Source organism: Apium graveolens, chromosome 2 (genome assembly GCF_009905375.1).
Source record: "Apium graveolens cultivar Ventura chromosome 2, ASM990537v1, whole genome shotgun sequence".
Taxonomy (NCBI): domain Eukaryota; kingdom Viridiplantae; phylum Streptophyta; class Magnoliopsida; order Apiales; family Apiaceae; genus Apium; species Apium graveolens.
In genome coordinates, this window is record NC_133648.1 from 319,161,659 (window position 1) to 319,185,020 (window position 23,362).

The 23,362-nt window shown below is 38.0% G+C and overlaps 2 protein-coding genes and 1 non-coding gene across 3 annotated transcripts; 1 reads left to right on the forward strand and 2 right to left on the reverse strand.

Annotated features, from left to right (window-relative positions):
- The first annotated feature begins 1,506 nt into the window (after positions 1-1,506).
- On the forward strand, positions 1,507-5,695 carry LOC141708988 (RNA polymerase sigma factor sigF, chloroplastic). The gene is made up of 9 exons (XM_074512862.1): positions 1,507-1,793; positions 2,646-2,788; positions 2,968-3,095; positions 3,211-3,417; positions 3,523-3,781; positions 3,865-4,095; positions 4,441-4,581; positions 4,775-4,975; positions 5,203-5,695. The coding sequence occupies exons 1-9, from the start codon at positions 1,691-1,693 to the stop codon at positions 5,488-5,490; spliced, it is 1,701 nt and encodes a 566-aa protein (XP_074368963.1). The 5' UTR covers positions 1,507-1,690; the 3' UTR covers positions 5,491-5,695.
- A 521-nt stretch (positions 5,696-6,216) lies between these two features.
- On the reverse strand, positions 6,217-6,287 carry TRNAG-GCC (transfer RNA glycine (anticodon GCC)). Its single transcript has one exon. It is a non-coding gene; the product is annotated as a tRNA-Gly (tRNA).
- Positions 6,288-11,054: 4,767 nt separating this feature from the next.
- LOC141708986 (cell division cycle protein 48 homolog) lies at positions 11,055-15,721 on the reverse strand. Its single transcript, XM_074512860.1, has 9 exons — positions 15,547-15,721; positions 15,298-15,463; positions 13,892-14,120; positions 12,996-13,762; positions 12,638-12,859; positions 12,476-12,547; positions 12,100-12,381; positions 11,657-12,016; positions 11,055-11,569 (listed from the first exon to the last, which is right to left on the reverse strand). The coding sequence occupies exons 1-9, from the start codon at positions 15,573-15,575 to the stop codon at positions 11,273-11,275; spliced, it is 2,424 nt and encodes an 807-aa protein (XP_074368961.1). The 5' UTR covers positions 15,576-15,721; the 3' UTR covers positions 11,055-11,272.
- Between the last annotated feature and the right edge of the window lie 7,641 nt (positions 15,722-23,362).

Genomic DNA, 23,362 nt, shown 5'->3' on the forward strand with positions numbered 1-23,362 from the left:
TGGTTTTTCTCCTAATGCTTGGAAATTGATTGTGTTTGGCATCACTTGCTTCAGCTTTAGTTATATCTTTCGTGTTCTTACATCTTTGAAGATAAGTTTGGTGTTTGCTCCCTTGACCAGTGTTATAAGAAGCGGAAATTGGAATTGTTCGGTGGAGGGGTGATTAATCAGATAATCGGTGATTAATCAGAGTATTAATCGGAAACAATTTATTTAATAAATAATAATAAATAGTTCAATTTTAATGTCAATAATTTTCTGTAAAATTTACAAATATAAAACAACATATTATTAATGATGTTTAATGATAAGATTTTATAAAAAAATCATCATTACTAATCCATAATTAATATTTAAGTGCTTTATACTAATTAATTATTATCGGCTATTCACTAGTCACTATTTGGTAATTACAAAATTACTACCTACTTGTTTATTACTACTCCCTCCGTAAATATAATTTAGTAGCCTTCCTGATCGTCGTCAAACATAAATGCATCATTAATTTAATTTAATATTAATTATTATTTTCAAAAAACTTCAATTTTTCTTTAATAAAATACTTTTTTATTAATTTTCAACTTTAACCGATTCGACCGATTTTGTACCCAAATCGACCGATTTTTCCTGAACTGCCCGACTTTTAACCGATTTTTTAAAAAAACTGTACTTTGACCCGATTAATGATTAATCAAGACGGGATCCGTCCAAACTCGAGTTTATCTATTAATCGGCCGATTTTTAGAACACGAACAGTGTACCCCACTCGAATTGAACCTTGAGTAAGATGGATGGTGTTCTTCATGGACCTTCATCAGTTCTGCAGGACCACCGCTTACATCATCCACTGGTTTAATTTGAATGTCCAAGAAATATCTTACTATATCTTCTTTTCACAATTATAAATTATCAAAATATTTAGTTACAAATTATTAATTCAAACAATTTCAGTTAGGATAATTTCCGATTTTCATTAACCGTGCTTATTAATCGGGAACTAAATACCAGAAACGCAGAAAAATAACCGTGATTTAAATATGCAATGGATGTGAGCATTTTCAGGTTCAGAATCGAGAACTGAATCGAAATTTTGATTCTGATTCGGTCTTAACTAATTTGGGTCCGGTTCGGTTCTCATTTTTCCTAAAATTTTGATTGTACCGTGATTTAAATATGCAATAGGAGTGAGCATTTTCAGGTTCTGAACCGAACCTAATCGAACCAATCCAAAATTTTGATTCTGATTTGGTCTTAACTAATTTGGGTCCAGTTCAGTTCTCATTTTACCAAAAATTTTCGGTTCGATTCGGTTCTTGACATCATATGGGCCAATGACAATACTCCAAAACCGGTCATCATAAGCTAAACTGGACTGGGCTTTCAAGAAATACAAAATGGGTTAGTTGGGCTTTTAAGAAACTGAAAAAAAGACAAGACAAGTCCAAGACCACATAAACAAGAACACAAGCTCAAACTGGAGATAGGGGGCATTACTGTAATAGAAAGAATCTATAAGAATCTCTCTCTCTCTCTCTCTCTCTCTCTCTCTCCTCTCTCTCTCCTATCTTGTTTGAAAGGCTCAGCTCAATCTTATTAATTTACAGTGCCTGCCATTCATATATCTCCTCTTTTCTTGATAATCTATACACACAAATCAATCATTATAATATATATAATATATGATTTAAATATGTATGTTCAGAGCTTATATACTTCAATGGAGGTGTCAAAAAGCTTGCTTTCTTCTTCCTCTCAATTCCCACCTCGTTCATTGCCTAAACATTTTTATTCAGGTAAAATTTTCTTTTTTTCTTGATTTTAAATTAGCCCTTTTGTTATTTTAGTATAAAAATGTTGGGTTTTTAGTGTAGTGTTTGTTTGTTAGTTTTTTTGTTGAATTTGCCAAGAAAAATGCATGATTGAATGGCCCTTTGGTGAGTTTAGCATTAATGTAGTGTTGTATGAGTAAAAATCATTGTTTTATTGATTTTTTGTTACGCGAGATGGGAATTTGTTGTTTCTTGTTTTGGAAAAAGTAGAAATGAAATTTGAGATTCTGTGATGGACTATAAGTTTAGAAGAATTTTAAAATGGAGAACTTGGTTTTTGCGTTGATCATTTAAATCGTTAGTGATTAGTAGACCAAGATTACCCATTATGAGGTTCATTTCATGAAATAACCTATTTATGTAGGCGGGAAGTAGTCAGAGATATATCCTGATGGGAGCATGAGTAAGAATGCAAAAAGCTGCCAGGCATCTTGACGTATCGTACCATTAGAAGTATTTATCATAAATGAACATTTGAAGATGGCGATGTCTAGAATTATATGATAATAATAACAATTCTAGAGTTGGTTAGTGATATATGATTCATTAAATTACTTGTCCAAAATTCTTAGGAGAATTGGTCCATCTTACAGTTATTCCTTGCGGTTCTTATGTGTACGCTATTATTACTTTTAAGGTTTTAAATTCCAAGAGAGAGAGGAAACACTTTTATGTTGCGCTACTTTTCAGTAATTGGATTTATTGTTAGTTGGTTTACATTTCCCTTTGGTTGGCAAACTGACTTTATCTGACTCACTCAGTTAATGGGTTTTCAGACATTAAGTTTATGTTCTCTTATTAATTTTATTTTTGCAGCTCTGAAGCTACATGAACAAGCTACTCATGTACTTAACTCAATGCAAACTACTTCTTTAGCTCCGACTTTCCCTACCTCTGCCTGTACTCAAGAGCAGCCAGATGATGTTAAGCCTTTGTTGCGGATGGACAGAACAAACCAGGTGAGGCTGTGTAGTGTAAATCTCTTGACAAAACTTAACCTGAACTTTTAAATGAATTCTTCTGTCGGTAATGAAAAAAGGTGTTACACTTTTGAGCTCTTCTGTGATGTGAGTAAAATGTGGTCTTAGTATAATTGAAGCGTGAATTTAGTATCTAATTGATCCTTCCCTTTCAAAAGGCAATATTGGTTGGGAAACAACCGGAAACGGGATTCGGAGCATATGAAGTGAATAGTACTGTTGATCCGGATAAATTTCTTGAAGAATTCCAACGCCAATTGCTGCATCGGCAAGGTTTATGGTATTTGTAAGGATAACCATAAAAAATCTTATCTTGATTTTTTTATATCACCTTTGCTAAAGATTATTGTTATCATTTTATTTCCTGTCCTACATTTGAAATGTTTTTTCATTGTTTACAGATCACCATCCTCACAGACGGGAAGTATGCCATCCTCATTATTGAGTGAGCAGTCTGGTGGTCCTGTAACTAAGAAATCTGCGGGAGTAAAACCATGTGATGTGCTTGCCCTTGCAAAAGAAGCTCTGTTAGCCTCTAAACAAGCAGTCTTATTGGCTGAGGACCACAAACCGTCTAGTGCCAATCTCGATGAATCCCACACCCTAAGGTAGCTTTTACATCTCTGTTTTCCTTTTGACAGAATTTGCAAATCAAGTATATTTTCAGACCATGATTTTTTTTTTGGAGATTGATATCTTACGTGTTTACTCAGTTTTGGATCTATGACATCGGCCGATTTCCCAGTTGAACAGGCCAGAACTGTCAGGTCAACACGTCGTTTGGAGAGACAATCTAAGAAGAGAAGGATTCCTGAGAGAAAAGAAATGCTTCATGATAAGAGAGTCATCCCTCCGAGAAGTAAAAGTAAGGCATCTGATTCTGATGATCCTCTTAGATTATTCTCGTGGGTTCCAGAAACCAAAAAACTTTTGACTGCTAAGGAAGAATCTGAATTGATTGCTCACATACAGGTTAGTTTACTCTCCTGTGATGCTGGTTAACTGAAAATCTTACTGCATCGAGGATTTCTAATATATATTATATTTTGTACCAGGAGCTAATGAAATTAGAAGAAGTGAAAGGCAGGCTACATGCTCAGTTTGGACGTGAGCCAACTCTGGTTGAATGGGCTGACGCTGTTGGGCTTAGTTGTCGTGCCTTGAAGTCACAAATACACTGTAGTAACAAGAGCAGGGAGAAGTTAATATATGCCAACTTTCGCTTAGTGGTTCATATAGCAAAGCAGTTTAACGGGCGTGGGCTTAATCTTCAGGATTTATTACAGGTGCCCAAACATGAATAACTCTTTGGACACTTCCTACTTGTTTACCTATAAATATTTTCTTTGACGAGTTTTATCCATTAGACCAGCGAAAGTCCATGTTTTACATGACCCGAAATTACATGAAAGAAAGAAAATTACCGAATTTGGAATTGCATGTTTAGTAGGATGTGGACATTACCTTGGGGTACAATCTATTAATGTGCTACATAAGGGATTAAATTTATTGTGTGCATGTTCACTATAATCTCTAACTAAATGCAGAATTGAAGTTAATGTATAGATGCACTTGCTTGAGGTATCTGCAATAGTGTCAATCTGAACTGGTTTTCTCCCCTTCCTTTGCAGGAAGGAAGCATGGGCCTGATGTGGAGTATTAAAAAGTTTAAACCCCAAGCTGGCTGTAGATTTGCTACTTATGCTTACTGGTGGATACGGCAGTCAGTTAGGAAGTCTATATTTCAACATTCTAGGACAATCCGTTTGCCAGTAAGTGTACTTGTTTATATTTATACTTTGCCCTTGTGACCCTACAAGTCCTTTATGTGTATCCGTAACAAGTGATACACTGGCATGCATCAGCCAAAATAAGAAACCGAATAGCAAATGACATGTTACTAGCTACTAAAATTACTTTTTTTTTTCATTTTCATGTTTGAATGCGTATGGCTGGACTGTGTAGGATAGTGTATATGGACTCCTGTACAAAGTAACGGAAGCAAAGAGACAATGCATTCAAGATGGCCACCATCGTCCTACCAAGGAGCAAATTGCAGTTCGTTGCGGAATTACAGTTGATAAGTTGCAAAGACTGCTATATTTAGTAAGAACGCCTCTTTCAATGGAACAGGCTGTGTGGGCAGATCAGCCTACCACATATCAGGTATTTTTGGGGTTCCTTAATTGCCATTTGGTGATCAATGCACTTGATTGTATGCAGTTCTACATAAGAAATTTTAATGTGCATTTGCACTGGTATTGTCGTATTCATGATTTCGTCGTGCAAAATGGTCTTTTACCTCAAAGAGTTCTATATCTGTAACCGGCTTGCATGAATAGATGATATTTCCATTTTATTTCGTTGAATAATCACTGTTAGTACTTCCACAGCAAATCACTGCTGACAAGGCAGTTGAGACCCCAAAAGCAACTGTGGAAAAGCAACTTATGAGGCAACACATACGCAACTTACTCGGTGTTCTTAGTCCCAAAGAAAGGAAAATTATGCAGCTGAGATACGGCATTTTAGACGGTGAATCGAAAACACTATCTGACATAGGTGTTGTTTTTGGATTGTCCAAGGAACGAGTGCGACAGCTAGAAAGCCGATCACTATACAAACTGAGGCAGCATCTAGATAGTGAAGGGTTGGCTGCCTATGAAGATTTGCTTGCTTAGGCCTTGAAAAACTAACTTGTTATTGATTACACTAGTCTAGGCTGGAGCAGGCACAAGAGGATTCCTGGCACTGTTCTGAAAAAAGAGTGCGATAGTGCAAGTGAATAATGTAAATATTACTTATTTTTTGAATATCTCCCTTCTGTTGGTCACTTCTGTTGGTTATAGAGCAACACCAAAATAATGTACAGGGAACTGGTGAATATATTCATTCGCAGTTACAAATTTCATGTCCTCGAACTGCTGTCTTGATCCAGTTAACACCTGTAAAAAGACAACATTTGCAACCTATATGTTGTTTACGAAGTGTACAGGTTATGCAACCTATATGTTGTCTACGGAGTAGACATGCAATGCAACCGATATGTCGTCTACAGGCATTGCAACCTATATGTTTTCTACGGACCTATATGTTGTCTACGGAGTATACAGGCAATGCAACCTATATGTTGTCTACGGAGTATACAGGCAATGCAACCAATTTGAACATAATCGTTACTCGTTGATTGAGATGTGATGGCAGTTTACGGAATGTGATTTTACCATTCGACATGCTGGAAGTCGTTTATTTATCATCAATGCTTCCGGTCCTGGAAATGCACAACTAATGTACAAAAAAATCAGCATAAATTTTTCATAATGTGGACATTTTTTTGAACTGAGCTGGGAAAGATTCTCTAGATGGCCATTTCCATTTTCTTTTGTTGTTGGCTGGGAAAAAAGTGATGCACCAGCCGGGAATCGAACCCGGGTCTGTACCGTGGCAGGGTACTATTCTACCACTAGACCACTGGTGCTTCATATATAATGTTTGAAACATTAAAGAAACAACGACCCATTACACAATACTTTAAGTAAATTAAAGTAGTTTCATGTAATGAAAAAGTTTTCGAATTCAATTCTAACACTTTCTGTGTAATGAAATCTCCCTCTCTCCCTTTACAGGATGTCGAAGGTTCGAACGTTATCAAATATAAGGCGGGTACAGAATATCGAGGGTTCAAACCTTGTCAAAGATAAGGTGGGTGTTCGAAGGCTGTGTTATATATTGTTAGTCGAAAAATAATGGTGGTAAGGTTGGTAGATAGGGGGCTCTCTGACAAAGTGGCTCACCACAAGGGTTAGGTAGGTAGAGCACAGGCGTGAACTCATGGGTGCAGGCAGGCAAGGCTCCGGGTCTACAAGTAACCATGCACAAACATTACTACCAATACTAGTTTGTTTCAATACTTTGGAACAATCATTGCTTCTTCTAGTCATTACAATACTTGTTCTTGTGGGCACATTTTTGCATGATGCATTGCTTGCCCTATGGGACCTTTGTAATCCTTCTTTGTGTAAGAAACTAGAAAAAATATGCTAATTATGGTTAGAGGTGTATGATTTACAAGGAATTTTTCGAGTTTTATGTAGAAAGCATTCAAGTTTTGGTCGAAAGGTGTATTTTCTGGACATCCCAACGTGTACCACGCCAGACCGCCTCAGGCCTAATACGTGACAAAAAAACATTCAAGTTTTACATGACGCAATTTGAATGTGCTGCAAACGATATTCTAAATCCGATGATGGTTTAGTTTCTGACACTCTGCATTTGTGTTGAATGTGTTTAGTTTATATGATTATGCATTTGAGTTTTGATACTTAATTAGTATAATAGTGATGGTTTAGTTTCTGCAACTTTGCTTCAGGTCCCTTATGCAATGTGGTGTAAAGATCGCTGAAAATCAATCTGTTTGCTTCTCAAACATCAATCGTCTAAAACAATTTTTGTTTGTAATATTACTATTTATTGGTACTGGAGATTATATGGGAGTTTAGACCTTTTTTTTGTTAACCAGGTGTCCGGACCAGCTTACATGCACTTCGACTAATCCCGAGAGTTTTAGCACTCGTTTGCATCTTGTGCAGCATGATGCGCACTGAAATATTTACCATAGAGAGTGAGCACAAGTGATCTTGTATGGGGTGACTAGTTAAATATTTACCATACCAGGCAGCTGAGAGTGATTATTAGGGTGATTAGTAAGCTATGGCTAAAAATTGTCGATTCGTACATTCTGTCAGAGCACAAAAGCCGGCCCTGCACTAAAAGGTTTCTGAAACCAGCATAAATATATATAACAACTTTACCACCTCTTCCCATTATAGCCAGAGAATTATTATACTAGTCTTTGTCTATCTATATATGTAATATCTGCCTGACTGCAGGTGCTGCAACTTCTACTTATATTACAATATCACTGCATGTGTGTATCAGTACAAGGACAATCACATCAAAGCTAGCTTATAGCCTCTGTGTGTACATTTTCATGGAGGAGATCAACATTGAAGAAAGCAGTACGAGAAGCAACTGCCACTATGGAAATCATCACGGTGGTGGTGGAGTTGGAGGTGGAGGTGACTCTAAGACGGAGAATGGGCTATCGTTTTGTAAGAAGTGCGGATATATAGTGAAGAAGCAACGAGCCAAGTTCTATATTCTCAGACGTTGTATAGCTATGCTTTTATGTTGGCATGAGCATAGCTAGCTAGGTATACAAAGCTCACTTGTTCAAGTAATACCATTTGCATGCCTACTCATGTTTTATCTATGTTTTAAATAGATTGGCTTCTACTTCTTCCTTTTTAAAGGTTTTAGATATTTGTAGGGAGTAATTTATACTTACTAATGACAGTTGTGAAATATTCTAAATCATTGGTAAGTATGGATGTATACATATATAATGTACATGTATTGTTAATTGATCTAGATCTTGCCATCTGGGTTGTTAATATTGATTGAATAATTTACTTTTTCTTATATGAACCTGCATTTTTAATAGAAATCCTATTCCGGTGATAAATCTTACTTCAAAGTAGCGCTAAAATGTATACAGGGCATGAAGGCCCGTTAGATTTGGCTGTGTCTTGTTAATTGTTGTTTCTTCCCCATTATGGCAAATAAAAAGTGGAACTACATGATTTTTCATACATGTACGGTCCATATTTAACATAGAAACAAAAATGATTACAACATATTTAATATTGTAATGCGAAATGATCTGGGACTGCAATGGATGTGTGTGTCTAAAAAGGAAAAACAAGAATGAGTATTTCCAATAGGAATCTGCAGCATCTGCAACAGTGTATGTATAAAATGAGTGTGAAATGTTGAATATGAACAAGAAACGCTTACTTTGTGATTTGCATCCGATCTTTCATGAATTGAAGTCCCAGCAAAACCTACGTTTTCTTCTTGGATCTTCATTTCAAACATGTAAACTTTTGTTAAACTTCACTTTGGTGTAATCTTGCAATAAAATTATGATAAACACAGCAAATATGTGATGAGCTAGAAACTACAGAATGACAATAGCTATATTATGTTAATATCAAAGTCAATAGTGAACAACTACAAGTGCCATTTAGGCTAAACAAATTGCTTTGGTTGAGCTCAATATTACAAACACTTAGTACCTGTAGAGCCCAAAACAACAGTATTAAGGGATATTCAACAAAGTTAGCACAAAAGTGGGCAAGTCCCGTCATGAGAAAGAGATGCACAGTCCTCAACACTATGAAATCACACGTTCACTTCTGTGCCGAGGTCAGACTGATCCCACGTGAATCCACACGTGTGGGGGCATTGAACCCCTACTGATATTCTCTTTTTGTCGCTGTAACAATGAGTGAGGTCCTGTAATGCAAAGCCTGAGAATTTTCTCCAGCAGATTTAGTGTCTTCAATAATCAAACAAATTGCAGCTCAGCTCAAGTCGCCTATCCTCCTGCTTTACAAGCGGAATAAACAAAGCTATTGTTAAACTCGACGCTAATGACTGTGCTTTGATACGATTGATTTGATGTGTAATTATTTTTCGTGAAATAGTAGTGACAGGTCTGATCAAATTGCGAGGTGATGCGGTAACCAACCAAGCATGTCTCCTTTCCTTCAGAACCTCTAATATATGTGTACGATAAAGGTTTTTAATCTCAACAGCTCTCTATGTCTCCTCATTACTCATCATGTACCCTTAAGGCTTAAACTCATCATCCCTCTTTATCTCTCTGGTTTCTGATTTTTACCCAGAATAATTGATCATCCATGTTTATTATAAGCATCCAGTACAGTTAAAACTCAATAAATATATATAAACCCTATTGAAATAATTATGCTCATCCTCAAGATCCAAATTAATGGTCACTTTTATGTTAAGTTTACGGTCCGAGTCCCCGACAAAAGATCGTTGTAACTAATTTTCCATAGATAGATTTAACTCCGGATTTTTTTTTGAATCTTGGAATTGCTAAAAAAACATGTAATAACAAGTCATTTTTTTTATAGTAATTAGGCTTATATGTCTTGAGATTTGGTATATGTTCCGATAAATCTCGGATGTGAACGAAAATTGAATTCAGATCATGATAAAAGATAAATTCTTAATCACTTGTTATCTCATCAGTCATGAGGTTTTAGTTTCAAGGAGAGGGTCCGTGATAACGGTAGCCCTTATACAACAAATGACTTTTTGTTCGTTGAATCAACTATCTAACAGCTGTGATTAATAAAAATATCTATAGGGACCACAAACATTGTCAGACCGCGGATATTGTCGGCAGTTGGGACCTGAAATAAATTTCTATTTACTAAGTAAAAATGTATTCTCCTACATTAACATCAAGTTCTAACCGTTTCAACCACAGATAATGTTCGCGGTCCGTGACAAGAGGGCAAAAAGGTAATTTCTCCGGATCGCAGCAATATCCACAGTCCATATAACTATTTTTTTTAATTACAGCCGTTGGATGGTTTATTCAACAAACAATATTCGCGGTCCGTGACAAGAGGGCAAAAAGGTAATTTCTCCGGATCGCAACAATATCCACGGTCCATATAACTATTTTTATAATTACAGCCGTGGGATGGTTTATTCAACAAACACAAAGTTATTTGTTGTATAAGGGTTTCCTGACAGACCGTTACGAGAACCGTCCCTTAGTTTTAAAGCCTAGGAGAATTTTACTAGCCGACTATCATAGTCTAAAACTGCTGCTGTCTGACTATCACAGCCTGTAAAATAGGTAATAAAATTAAAAAAATCGATACGAAGGACGTGCTGATTCAGATAAGATGTACACGCCCATTCAGATGTCTGCTAGTACTGACATTTTTATCATTGTTCACATGAATGGTCCTCGGTACAAAAACATTAGCTTCATTATTTTCTTCCTTCTGAATCAACCTAATATATTGTACAAGTAGTGGAGTACTATACCTTTTTCATGTCCTCTTTTTACCTCTGACCAAAACTGAAAGGGTAAATTTAAGGTTCAAATAATGCATGTTATCAACCTGAAGGTATTGAAACTAAAACTGAAAGGGTAAATTTAAGGTTCAAATAATGTAACCAATCAAGTTGAAAGAAGAAGTTACAATCTGTGCCTAAATTTGATTCAGACTTGGTATAATGTTTTTTGGCCCAATAAATTTTGCTAAATTTCACATGATTGACAAACATATATGCTAACTTATGATATCCTAAAGGCTGAACAAAACCGAACCGAACCTTGTCAGTAGTCAAAAGATTGTTTCCAAATGACTTTGATTTATAAATATCACATTGACAATAAACTATCACTGCCAAGAGGTTTAGTCTCTGTTAAACAACACCCAGAAAATTTATCAATTCCATCTTGCAGGAAAGAGGGAGAAATAATCCGAGTAACACAACGTAGAAGTAAAAGAGAGTACATGATAATTAAAGTTTCGAGACAACAATTACAGACTTGAATGGATAACCGACCTAACTATATAGGTCGTCTTCATCAGCAGCCCCGGAAGGAGCTGAAAATGGATCAGAGGCCGCTGCTGCAGTACCACTAGTTTCCGAAAATCGGAACTCAGAGCCAAACCCTCTAGACTGCTGCAATGTCTGGGCAAATGCTTGATACTTTCTGATATCAGCATCACTGACACTGCGACGTGCATACTTCATTGATTCTTCAAAATGAGCTGCCTTGATCTCAGAGACCTCATCTTCAACATCATCCTCCTCCATTGCCTCGGGATTCTCACTTCTCTTCCTCTCTTTCTCAATGTCCTGCAAACATCAAAAGAAAATCTTAGAAAATTTTGTATCTTTAAATCACTAAAAGAAATGGTCAGAGTCAGCAGTTCAACTACTTACTTTCTCGATGTTCTCCCTGATGGCGTATTTGCAAGCCCTTTGGCATATTTCTGTAATATCAGCACCACTAAAGCCTTGAGTGTATTTCGCAAGTGCCATCAGATCAACATCTTTAGAAACAGGGGACTTCCTGAGGCACGACTTGAATATTGAATGGCGAGAAGCCTCATCAGGTAGGGGAATGTAAATTAACTGATCAAGACGACCAGGTCTCAACAGTGCAGGGTCAATTATATCAGGTCTGTTGGTTGCCCCAATAATAAAAACAGTCTTCTTGGCCGACATGCCATCCATTTCAGTCAAGAGTTGATTCAAAACCCTATCAGCTGCTCCACCAGCATCTCCAGAACTGCTTCCCCTCTGCAAAAGAATTGGCAAATGAGTTACATTGGGTCTTTACGAAAACAGAGAAAGAAGTTGCAACTGAAAGCCATTAATCATACCTGAGTGGCAATTGAATCCAATTCATCAAAGAATAGGACACAAGGCGCAGATCCACGGGCCTTGTCAAATATTTCTCGCACATTTGCCTCACTTTCCCCAAACCACATGGTTAGCAACTCAGGTCCTTTAATACTGATAAAGTTAGCTTGGCATTCATTAGCAATTGCCTTGGCCAGTAAAGTTTTCCCACATCCAGGTGGTCCATAGAAAAGAACTCCCTTTGAGGGAGACATGCCAAACTTCTCAAACTTCTCAGGATGCTCCACGGGATATTGAACAGTCTGTAGTCCCAAGTTAAATGAGTAAACAATTTGGTAAACAGAGATAAAAAGGGACAAAAAAACACCACAAAAGTGTATGTAAAATTAATAATACCTCTTGTAGTTCTCTCTTAACATTCTCCAACCCTCCAATATCTTCCCAGCTAACATTAGGCACTTCAACAACCTAGAAAAACAGAAACACAAAAATCAATAACAAAAAAAAGAACATAAACAGCAAGTAGATTCCTGAGCCAGCAGTAAAAACGTTGCTTACTGTTTCACGCAGAGCAGAGGGATTGCTAGTTCCAAGAGCAGTGGCGAAGTGCTCATTAGTAACTGCCATCGAGTTCAGGATCTCTGCATCTATTGTTTCGTCTTCCAAGTCGATAACATCCATCTTCTCCCTGATGCACTGAAGTGCAGACTCAGTACACAGAGCTGCTAAATCTGCACCTACATAGCCATGCGTCTCCTTTGAAATTTTTTCTAGATCAACCTGCACAACAGATGAAAGTGATATCAGTGTCGACATATTGTCCTTCGTAGCAAAATACATATGTAGATATACGTATCCTGACACACACACACACACACATAATATACTAAAAGGTTGCCATGGGAATAATGTTTACATCTTCAGCAAGCTTCATGTTCTTTGTATGAATACGGAGAACCTCTAGCCGTCCAACTTCATCAGGTACACCAATATCTATTTCCCTATCAAACCTGCCAAACCTTCTGAGGGCAGGGTCAATACTGTTAGGACGGTTAGTAGCACCCATAACAATTACATGTGCACGAGATTTAAGTCCATCCATAAGTGTCAACAGCTGAGAAACAATTCTCCTCTCAACTTCTCCATGGGTCTTTTCTCGTTTGGGGGCAATTGAATCGATCTCATCAATAAATATAATGGATGGCGCATTCTTTTCGGCTTCTTCGAATGCTTTCCTCAAATTGCTCTCACTCTCCCCAGCCAACTTTGACATGATTTCTGGCCCATTAATGCAGAAGAAGAAAGCACCAGTTTCATTAGCAACGGCTCGGGCTATCAAAGTTTTACCAGATCCAGGAGGTCCATAGAGCAAGATTCCTTTCGGTGGTTTGACTCCAATAGACTTAAAGAGCTGTGGATGTCTTAATGGAAGCTCCACCAACTCCCTAATTTGAGCCATCTGTTTACGGACACCGCCAACATCATCATATCCAATCTCGTCCAGCCTATCTTCATCCTCCCTTCGAAGAGGCTCTCCCTCGCAGAAGATTTCAGTATCAGGGGCAACAACACAGTACTCAGCAGGGTCTGTCTCAATAACCTTAAATTCCACACTTCGCATGCCTCCTCTTACAAGAAATAGATCACCCTTCCTAACAGGGCGGTAGGCTTCAAGAAAGTAAGCTGCAAAATAACAACATATTGTCAGTTATAACTCATACCATAACAGAGTAACAGATAAATAAAACAGAATGACAATGAAAATAAAGTAAAAACTGAATATGAGAAACGAAAAAATTAATCGAGACTTACGTTTCAGATAAGCATCAAAAAGATTTCCTGTAACTCCTTCAATGGTATCATCTATGGGAAGGATGTGAACACGCTTTCCATACTTAACATCAGCGCATTGATGCACAGAAACTACGTCTCCAAGTCTAACCCTAAGGTTTGATCTGACAACTTTGTTCATCCTGATCTTTGGCTCATCACAAGTGTCATCAGCTAGGGCAATGCAGATTGTGTCTTTTCTTTTTTTACCCTGAAACGTAACATACAAGAATTAAATAATAAGTTTATCCACATCCTATCTCATACATGATAAATAAATATGTACTTCTAGCAGATTAAACCTATTCACACAAGGACAACAAACTATTTTCTAGGGAAGATTGAAAAATTAATAATGAACTACAAAGCCATCTGTTGAACTTAGTACCATGTTATAAAAACAACTTCCTAGAGACTAAACATTGCCAATGATTATAATTAGTTATTTAGTTGTCAGACTACAGAGTAGCACAAAGACATACAAGTACATACTACATAAAACTCTTCCATTCTTTTTAATAAGGATTTAATATTCGATAAAAGCACGTAGGAGAATACTCCAAAAGAGAAGTAGGTCAGCTACAATATGATTCAGGTTTCATCAGGTTCCATCTACAGAGTAATACCAGCTGTCTTGAGTTGTCCTGAACTGACATATCATAATATCAAAATCTATTTATTTAACGTCCTTGCTCATCAATGGAAGGTCAACAAAGAACCTATAACTCAAATACCAATCACCGCTCAATATACCTATAACTCAAATACCAATCACCACTCAATATACACACACAAGAAAAAGTACCATGCTTTAAATCCCAAACATAAAAAATAACCAAGAGGATTTCAAAACAAGTTTAATATATATCACATGAAATTTTATACAAAAGATATGTATGAGCTCATCAAATACAGCTCACAGTCATCCGATGATCACAAATTCATTTAAACCCCTTTCACGACACTGTGGTATAAAACAAAATAAACTATATCCGAACATTCCCTTTTAGTCCGTTGTCCTACTCAGAAAATCCAAGACCCTATCACCACCTACTAATAGTAACAAAACTATATTCCATAACACATAACCAACCCCTTTCTGTCTTCCAATTCCGAAACATTCAATTCAATTCAATTAGCCCTAAACTTGCAAATCACAACACAATAACAAACCCTAAACAAAACCAATTAACTAGTACCAAATCAATTCAATTCAATTATTCACAATAATTACTCAAAAATCACACACCTAACCAATCAAAACCACTAATTTCAAAAAACCACATCAAAAACACATAAAAATCCAACCTTTACGCCAATTTCACAAAAATCAAACACTAAACCAAACAAAAACCCTAAAATTCACAAAACTAGAGTAAAGATCGGACCTTTATGAGAATCGTATCACCGCGAAAGAGCTGAAGCTTCTCCATAGTCTCAGGATGAAGCGCAACAACCGAATTATCATCATTCACCGCCTCATCAACAACTAATCGATTCGCCGCCTTCTTTCTCTCCAGAATCGCCGTGCTGAAGTCTCTCTTCGTCCCCTTACTACACATATACACACAGATTAGACACAAAAAAACACAATTGAATTGAGTAATTGAAGATCTGAGTAGAATAAGAGAGCTTACGGATCAGATGATTCGGGTTGAGTAGACATGTTTGCTATTCAATTGAATTGATCGAGAGCGAGAGAGATTGAGAAAGATTGGGAGAGATTGAGAGAGAGAGATTGTGTAAAGATCTATAAATTGGGAATATAGATACAGAAGGCTGTTTTATATAGGCTGCACAGTTCGTTTCTTGATAGGAAAGATATCCCCTTTTCTTTTTCTACTCTCCTTCGGCCCTCGCTTTATCTTTTATTTTTACTTTTAAAATACGGAAATCGGTATTAATCGGATAAATTATAATTTTATAATAATATTTAATTTTGTAATTTAAAAATATTAATTAAAAAAATTATACATTTACTAGTCGGACGTTAAAAATTAAAGAGAATTTATCAAAAATACTATTTTTTTTAAATTTTTTTACGATTTTACCATCTTCTGCTTTTTTTTGTAAAAATATGGAAACAACCAAAATCAACCACATATAGAACCAGTTGAATAAAGTTTTATTGGTTAATTTGAGTTTGCATGTAGTTGCAAAAACTCGTCAAAGTTAGCATCGAGTTGATTCCGGTTGTCAAAAAACCGTATTTTTACAAAAAAAATTAAAAAATATTATTTTTGCAAATTAAAAAATATTTTTGCAAATTCTTTTAAAAAATAACAGTATTTTTATAAAAATAGTTTTAACCTTAGGTATTTTTCGAAAAAGTCCAAAATTAAATCGGAAGAGCAACTTATAGCGATGAATTGGGTAATTATTCGGTCAATGAGTGATTTTAGAAGGATATTTTACCCCTTTTTTTTAAAACGTAGTTATTAACATAATAATCATAAAAATATTAAAAGTTAAGTATTCAAATTAATAAAACATTAGTGCATTTTATTAGTATTATATTTTGAGAATTTAGATTGATATTTTTTTAAGTAATTGTAGGAATAGATATTATATATTGACATTAAGAAGTCAAGTGAATTTTTGGTTATTAATTTTTCTCATGATATTTTTCCGATTCAAATTTGTATTGGTTAGTAAGTTCACTGGAGTTTTAAGAAAATAGATAATAAAACAAAACTAAGAATCTAGAATGTTCCAGTTTGAGAGTCAAAATGAAAACCAATTAAAAAACATACACACGTGTATGGCTCCAATTCTTATGTCCTCATTCATAGGTGTTAAAAAATTCGAAATCCGAAATTCGATTCGATCCGGAAAAAAATCTGAAAAGTCCGATCCGGTAAAAAATCCGGTCCTGTTCGGGCCGGCCCGTGGACCTTAAATGGGCCTCATTTTTTCTCGAAATTCCTGCTTGACCCGAAACTCGAAAAGCCGAATAAAAACCCGGATCTAAAAAAACCCGGTTCGGCCCGGATAAAAACCCGATTAAAAAACTGATTTTTTATATAAAATTTGAAAATATAGAATACTTTTTATAATTTTTAAAATATTATAAGCAATTGAGGTAAGTATATGTTTATTTATATATTATATTAAAAAAATAATTATTTATTTTGTTTTCTAAACTACTCTATATGATATATCAAGATATTAATTTCTCCGATATTTAAACTATTCATAATTTGAGTTATAAAATATTAAATTATTTTTTTAATATATAAATAAAAAGTCCAGATAAAACTCGGTTTGGTCCGATCCGGCCCGGCCCGCGGGCCTAAACCGGGCCTTATATTTGATAAGAATCCCGACCCGGCCTGACCCGATTTTTAAAAAAACCCGGCCCGATCCGTTTTAAAAAAACCGGATTTTTTAAAGCCCAGATAAAACTCGGTCCGGTGGGCTTTTTGTGCATCTCTACCTCATTGTATGCTATTTTGGTTTTTCAGGGTTACATAGTTGTTATTAAATATTATATTTTTTAAAAAATGAGATAAATGTTAGATAATATTTTTAATAATGTTTTAGAATATAACATAAAAAATAATATACGTGGAGATTTTCGATCTTGAAACAAAGAGTCGATTTCCGTTTGAAAATCAGCTTTCTCCGGAGTCGTTTGGTTTTGGTTCGGCTCATTATGCTTGATAGGGATAAATAAATCCTGATTACATAATAGTTTGGGCTGCAAGGCCCAATAAAAAGATGTATGACATTCAAGACCATAAAGGTTAACATGTCGATCAGGCCTGATGGACCAGATCAGACCTGATGGAACAAAGAAGGCCAAAAAACCCTGATTATTTATTAATTTCGTAATTAATAAATAAGGGAGAAAAACAGCTATTAAGATAAGTCCTAGTGAGGATATAAATCCTTGTAGATTGGCCTCCAAGGAACCTCATGGGATAAGGAATCAGCTTCCTACTCCCTAGGACTCCTAAGTCTATCCTAATTCAGAGACTTGACCACAAAGTCTTCTATACCAAGTCCAATTCAAGGACTCCCAACATCTATATAAGGGGCCTCACCCCACAGATCAGAACTACGTTTTTTGACTTGATCCTTGGCAATCAGCAAGGTACGTAGGCATCTTGTTAAGGCAGATTGAGTCACGAAACACAAGAGCAGTCAAAATCGAGCCTTGAAGCTCACGTTTCTTATTATTAGATACAACAATTATATATATATATTAGTTTTAATCCATAACATTTGGCGCCGTCTGTGGGAAGGCACAACAACCATGGCGAGAACACGGAGAACAACTAGAGCTCTGGAGGAAGGAACACCATTGGGAACAACCCAGATGATTTCGTCCACCGTGGAGATACTTCCCCACTCAACTTATGCATCTACTCAAGCGGATACCCAGATAGGGGCAACTCAACCTCAGCTACAAGGGACGACTCCCCCAACTATTCAAGGTACGAATCCTCAAGTTCAACAAGTACATATACCTGTGAATTCCCGACCCGTCAGGTATGAATACTCAACTGTTGTTACTACTAACCCCCCTTATGGGATGCCCCTTCACCCCGAGGTTGGAGGAAGTGGATATGATGGGCGAAGTGAAGCACGAGGGCAATCGCCCCCCTATATACGAGGTTTGGCTCCTATCCCGAGGATCGGGAATTTTCCGGTCCTTACACTGAGAGAGACTCCGAATCTTCAGATGATGAAGTGGCCCCGAGAAGGAGGCGTCCTAGTAAAGAGCCAATGGCCGATGGAAGGCAACGCCCTCAAAGCACCCAAGGGGCGAATCCCCAAGAAGTGCAGGAAAGGATCAGGGCTCATGAGGCTGAGATCCAAAGGCTGAGGCGTGATTTGGAGGCTCACCAGGCCACCAGACCCCAGATACCTCCTAGGGGGAGAAATCCTCCTCCTGTTATAGACCTGGATGGTCCGGTACGAAGAAGGGCTGTCGTCCCAAGAACTGATCCAAGCAATCTCCTTCCCCTTAGAGATCCTGATGATCCAACTCCACCCTTCACAGAAGAGATAATGAATGCCCATATCTCAAGGAAATTCAAGATGCCCACTATCAAAGCCTATGATGGCACGGGAGACCCCGCTAATCTTGTTAGGACATTCTCTAATGCACTGCTGCTGCAACCCGTGAATGATGTTATAAAGTGTCGGGCCTTCCCTCAAACCCTGTCGGGTATGGCTCTAAGATGGTACAGTCGCTTGCCCCCAAACTCTATTGGATCGTTCAGAGAATTAAGTCAGGCTTTTATTAAGCAGTTCATCAGTGGGAGAGTCCATGATAAAAGTTCAGCATCTCTTATGAGTATTGTGCAGGGAGCTAAGGAGTCTTTGAGAGATTACCTTAATCGTTTTACAAAGGAGGCTTTAAAAGTCCTAGACCTTGATGATAAGGTAGTCATGATAGCACTGCAACAAGGAACTAGGGATGAGTTTTTCAAGATGTCCTTGGCCAAACGTCCCCCTGAAAGCATGTTGCAGCTCCAAGAGAGGGCAGGGAAGTATATCAAGGTTGAAGAAAGCATGAAGAAGACCGTAGTAAGTAATGAGTCCACTGGAGGCAAGAAGCGAAAAACTGATCTGGAGTATATCGCCAAGGACAAGTATCCTAGAACCGAACAAAACCCTGATTCAACCCCCAAGAAGGGAGGACCTGGGCAAAAGTTCACCGAATACGCTAAGTTGAATGCTCCTAGAAGCCAGATCTTGATGGAAATCGAGAAAGATCGAGATATTCGTTGGCCTAAGCCCTTGAAGGCTGATCCCTCCAAGCTAGATAAAAGCAAGTATTGCAGATTCCACAAAGATGTTGGCCATGACACCGATGAGTGTAGGCAATTGAAAGACGAAATTTAGTTTTTGATTCGAAAAGGAAGATTGAACAAGTATACTGGAGAAGGAGGGGACAGGAATAATAATGGAAGGAAGAACTTTGAAGATCGTAGGAGGGACCAAGACGATCAGGAGCGGAATCCCCAACCTAGAGGGCCGGTTATAAATGCAATTTTTGGAGGGCCGCGACCTCGAGGACCTGTGATAAACACGATCTTTGGAGGTCCAACTGCTGCTGGATTGTCCAAAAATTCTAGAAAGGCATATACTAGAGAGGTTATGCATATTGTTGGAGAAGCCCCGAAGAGGGCCAGGACAGAAGTAACATTGGCTTTTGATGATTCTGACCTAGAGGGTGTAAAGTTTCCTCATGACGACCGCTGGTCATAACACCAATAATAGGAAATAGCCCTGTTAAGAGGGTTCTTGTGGATAATGGTGCTTCTGTGGATATATTGCTCCACGATGCCTTTCTAAGGATGGGGTATAACGATTCCCAGTTGACACCAACCGATATGCCGATATATGGATTTGCTGGAGTAGAATGTCCTATGGAAGGGATAATCAAATTGCCAACCACCATAGGTATGAAACCAAGACAAGCAACGCAGATGTTGGATTTCGTGGTAGTAAAGGCTAGTTCAACTTATAATGCTATCATGGGGAGAACAGGGATACATGCCTTTAAGGCAGTCCCCTCTTCCTACCATTCAGTTATGAAGTTTCCCACCCGAAACGGGATTGGAGAAGAGAGAGGAGATCAAAAAATGGCTAGAAGCTGTTATGTGGCCTCTTTGAGGGCAGATGGAGTCGGGGGGCAGGTTCTTCCTATTGAAGATATGGATGTCCGAGAAAATGACGAGAAGAGAGAAAAGTCAGCAGAAGACTTGGTTTCGGTTCCTTTAGACCCCGAGAATCCTGAGAGGATGACTTTTATTGAAGCCACACTAGAGGAGCCCCTTAGAGGGAAGTTGGTGAAATTTTTGCAAGAAAATAGTGATGTATTTGCATGGTCAGCAGCTGATATGCCAGGCATAGACCCAGAGCTGATTACTCACAAGCTAAACGTGGATCCAAGCCGAAAGACAGTGAAATAAAAGAAAAGAAATTTTGCCCCGGAAAGACAAGAGCCTATAAAACAGGAAGTAGAAAAGCTCTTAGAGGCTGGTTTCATTGAGGAGATTCAATTTCTGGAGTGGTTAGCAAACCCTGTAATGGTGAAGAAGGCTAATGGAAAGTGGAGGATGTGTATAGACTTCACTGATCTGAATGATGCATGCCCTAAAGACTGTTTTCCATTGCCAAGGATTGATACTTTGATTGATGCCACTGCTGGGCATGAGATGCTGAGTTTCATGGATGGATTTAGCGGATATAATCAGATTAAGATGCACAAGGATGACATTCCAAAGGTATCATTTATCACTGACTTTGGTGTTTATTGTTATCTTGTTATGGCGTTTGGTCTTAAGAATGCGGGAACCACCTATCAAAGGTTGATAAATAAAATTTTTAAGGATCTTATTGGTAAGACTATGGAAGTCTATGTTGATGACATGCTAGTCAAGAGTCTAGTCAAGACTGATCATATAACCCATTTGAGGGAAACTTTTGAGGTCCTGAGGTACCACAAGATGATGTTGAATCCTACGAAGTGTGCTTTCAGGGTAGGATCTGGAAAATTCTTGGGATTGATGGTCTCAAAGAGAGGAATTGAGGCTAACCCCGATAAAATAAAGGCAATCCTGGACATGGAACCACCAAAAACTATCAAGGATGTTCAGAAGCTCACAGGAAGGGTCGCTGCGCTAGGACGATTCATCTCCAAGTCAGGAGACAAGTGCTTGTCATTCTTCAAGTCACTAAGGAACATCAAAGACTTTGTATGGAATGAGGAAAACCAGAAGGCATTCGAAGAGTTAAAGAAGTATATGGCTCAGGCCCCGTTGTTGGCCAAACCATCTTTGAATGAAGTTTTATTCTTGTACTTGGTTGTTTCAGAGAGCGCCTTGAGCGCGGTGTTGGTTAAGGAGGAACTGAAAGTCCAGAAACCCGTATACTATATCAACAAAATTTTGCATGGTGCTGAGTTGAATTATTCAACTGTTGAGAAATTCGCTTTAGCCTTGGTAATGGCTTCGAGAAAGTTGCGTCCTTATTTTCAGGCTCACCAGATTGAGGTGCTAACAAATCAGCCCTTGAGAAATATCATTCACAGTCGCAAGGCAAGTGGGAGTCCCAAGGCAAGTGGGAGATTGATTAAGTGGGCAATAGAGCTGGGAGAGTTCGATCTCAAGTATAAGCCACGTACGACAATAAAAGCCCAGGCACTAGCTGACTTCGTGGTGGAATGTACCATACCCAACCAAGAAGTCGGGGGGCAGGAAGATGCCATACCTCAAGACAAGGGAGTCGATAATGGGGGCAAAGAGAAGGATGATAAAGAATATTGGGTTCTCTATTTTGATGGAGCATAAAAAACAAACTCCAGTGGAGCAGGATTGGTTTTGCAAAGCCCTGATGGGTTCTTAATTGAGTATGCTATGAAGCTAGACTTCCCAACCACAAACAATGAGGCAGAATATGAAGCCCTGATAGCTGGCCTTGGTCTAGCTGGGACACTTAGAGTCAAAAACTTAAAGGTCCGTGGAGACTCGAAGCTGATCATATCCCAGGTAAAGGGAGAATTTGAGGCAAGGGATGATACAATGGCTAAGTATGTCCGCCTAGTAAGGGTTGTAATGACCCAATTTAATGAATGCCATGTTAAATACATTCCAAGGGAAGAAAATGCTAAGGCAGATGCGCTATCAAAGTTTGCTTCATCTGAGATAGAAGAAAGTTCGGGAAGTGTGTACTTCCGTGTTTTGAAGACACGAAGCATATATGTTAAGCTTGTGGCTCTCATAGGCCTGGGGACGTCATGGATTGATCCTATCAAGGCTCACATTCAAACCGGTTGGTTGCCAAGTGATGCAACTGAAGCACAGAAGTTAACTGTTCGAGCACTAAGGTACTCTTTGATAGATGGGATTCTTTATAAAAGATCTTTCGTGGTTCCCTATTTGAGGTGTCTCAGGCCCGATGAGGCACGCTTGACTCTTGAAGAAGTGCATGAAGGTATTTATGGACAACACTTGGGGGGCAGGGCCTTGGCACATAAGATAACTCGTCTAGACTTTTATTGGCCAGAAATGATGGCTGATGCCAAAGAATATGTGAAGAAGTGTGATCGCTGTCAAAAGCATGCACCCGTTGTTAGACAACCTCTCGAGATGCTGACATCTATCAACTCACCCATTCCTTTTGCTATGTGGGGGATGGATATTCTGGGGCCTTTCCCTATGGCCACGACACAAAGGAAGTTTCTGATTGTAGGCATTGATTATTTCACCAAGTGGATTGAAGCCAAACCCTTGGCCAAAATCACAACTAAGCAGGTTGCACAATTCCTGTGGGAAAACATTATGTGCCGATATGGAATTCCACGTATCCTCGTCACTGACAATGGAACACAATTCAACAACGAGGAATTCAAGAAGTATTGTGAGGAAAATGAAATTGAGTTACGGTTCACCTCTGTGGCTCACCCACAAGCCAATGGGCAAGCGGAAGTAGCAA

Coding starts and splice junctions, on each gene's coding strand:
- LOC141708988 (XM_074512862.1), top strand. CDS start 1,691: ATGTATGTTCAGAGCTTATATACTTCAATGGAGGTGTCAAAAAGCTTG. Junction 2,789..2,967: donor GGATGGACAGAACAAACCAG/GTGAGGCTGTGT, acceptor CCCTTTCAAAAG/GCAATATTGGTTGGGAAACA. Junction 4,096..4,440: donor ATCTTCAGGATTTATTACAG/GTGCCCAAACAT, acceptor CTTCCTTTGCAG/GAAGGAAGCATGGGCCTGAT.
- LOC141708986 (XM_074512860.1), bottom strand. CDS start 15,575: ATGTCTACTCAACCCGAATCATCTGATCC. Junction 15,464..15,546: donor CAACCCGAATCATCTGATCC/GTAAGCTCTCTT, acceptor GTATATGTGTAG/TAAGGGGACGAAGAGAGACT. Junction 13,763..13,891: donor TTTTGATGCTTATCTGAAAC/GTAAGTCTCGAT, acceptor GTTATTTTGCAG/CTTACTTTCTTGAAGCCTAC.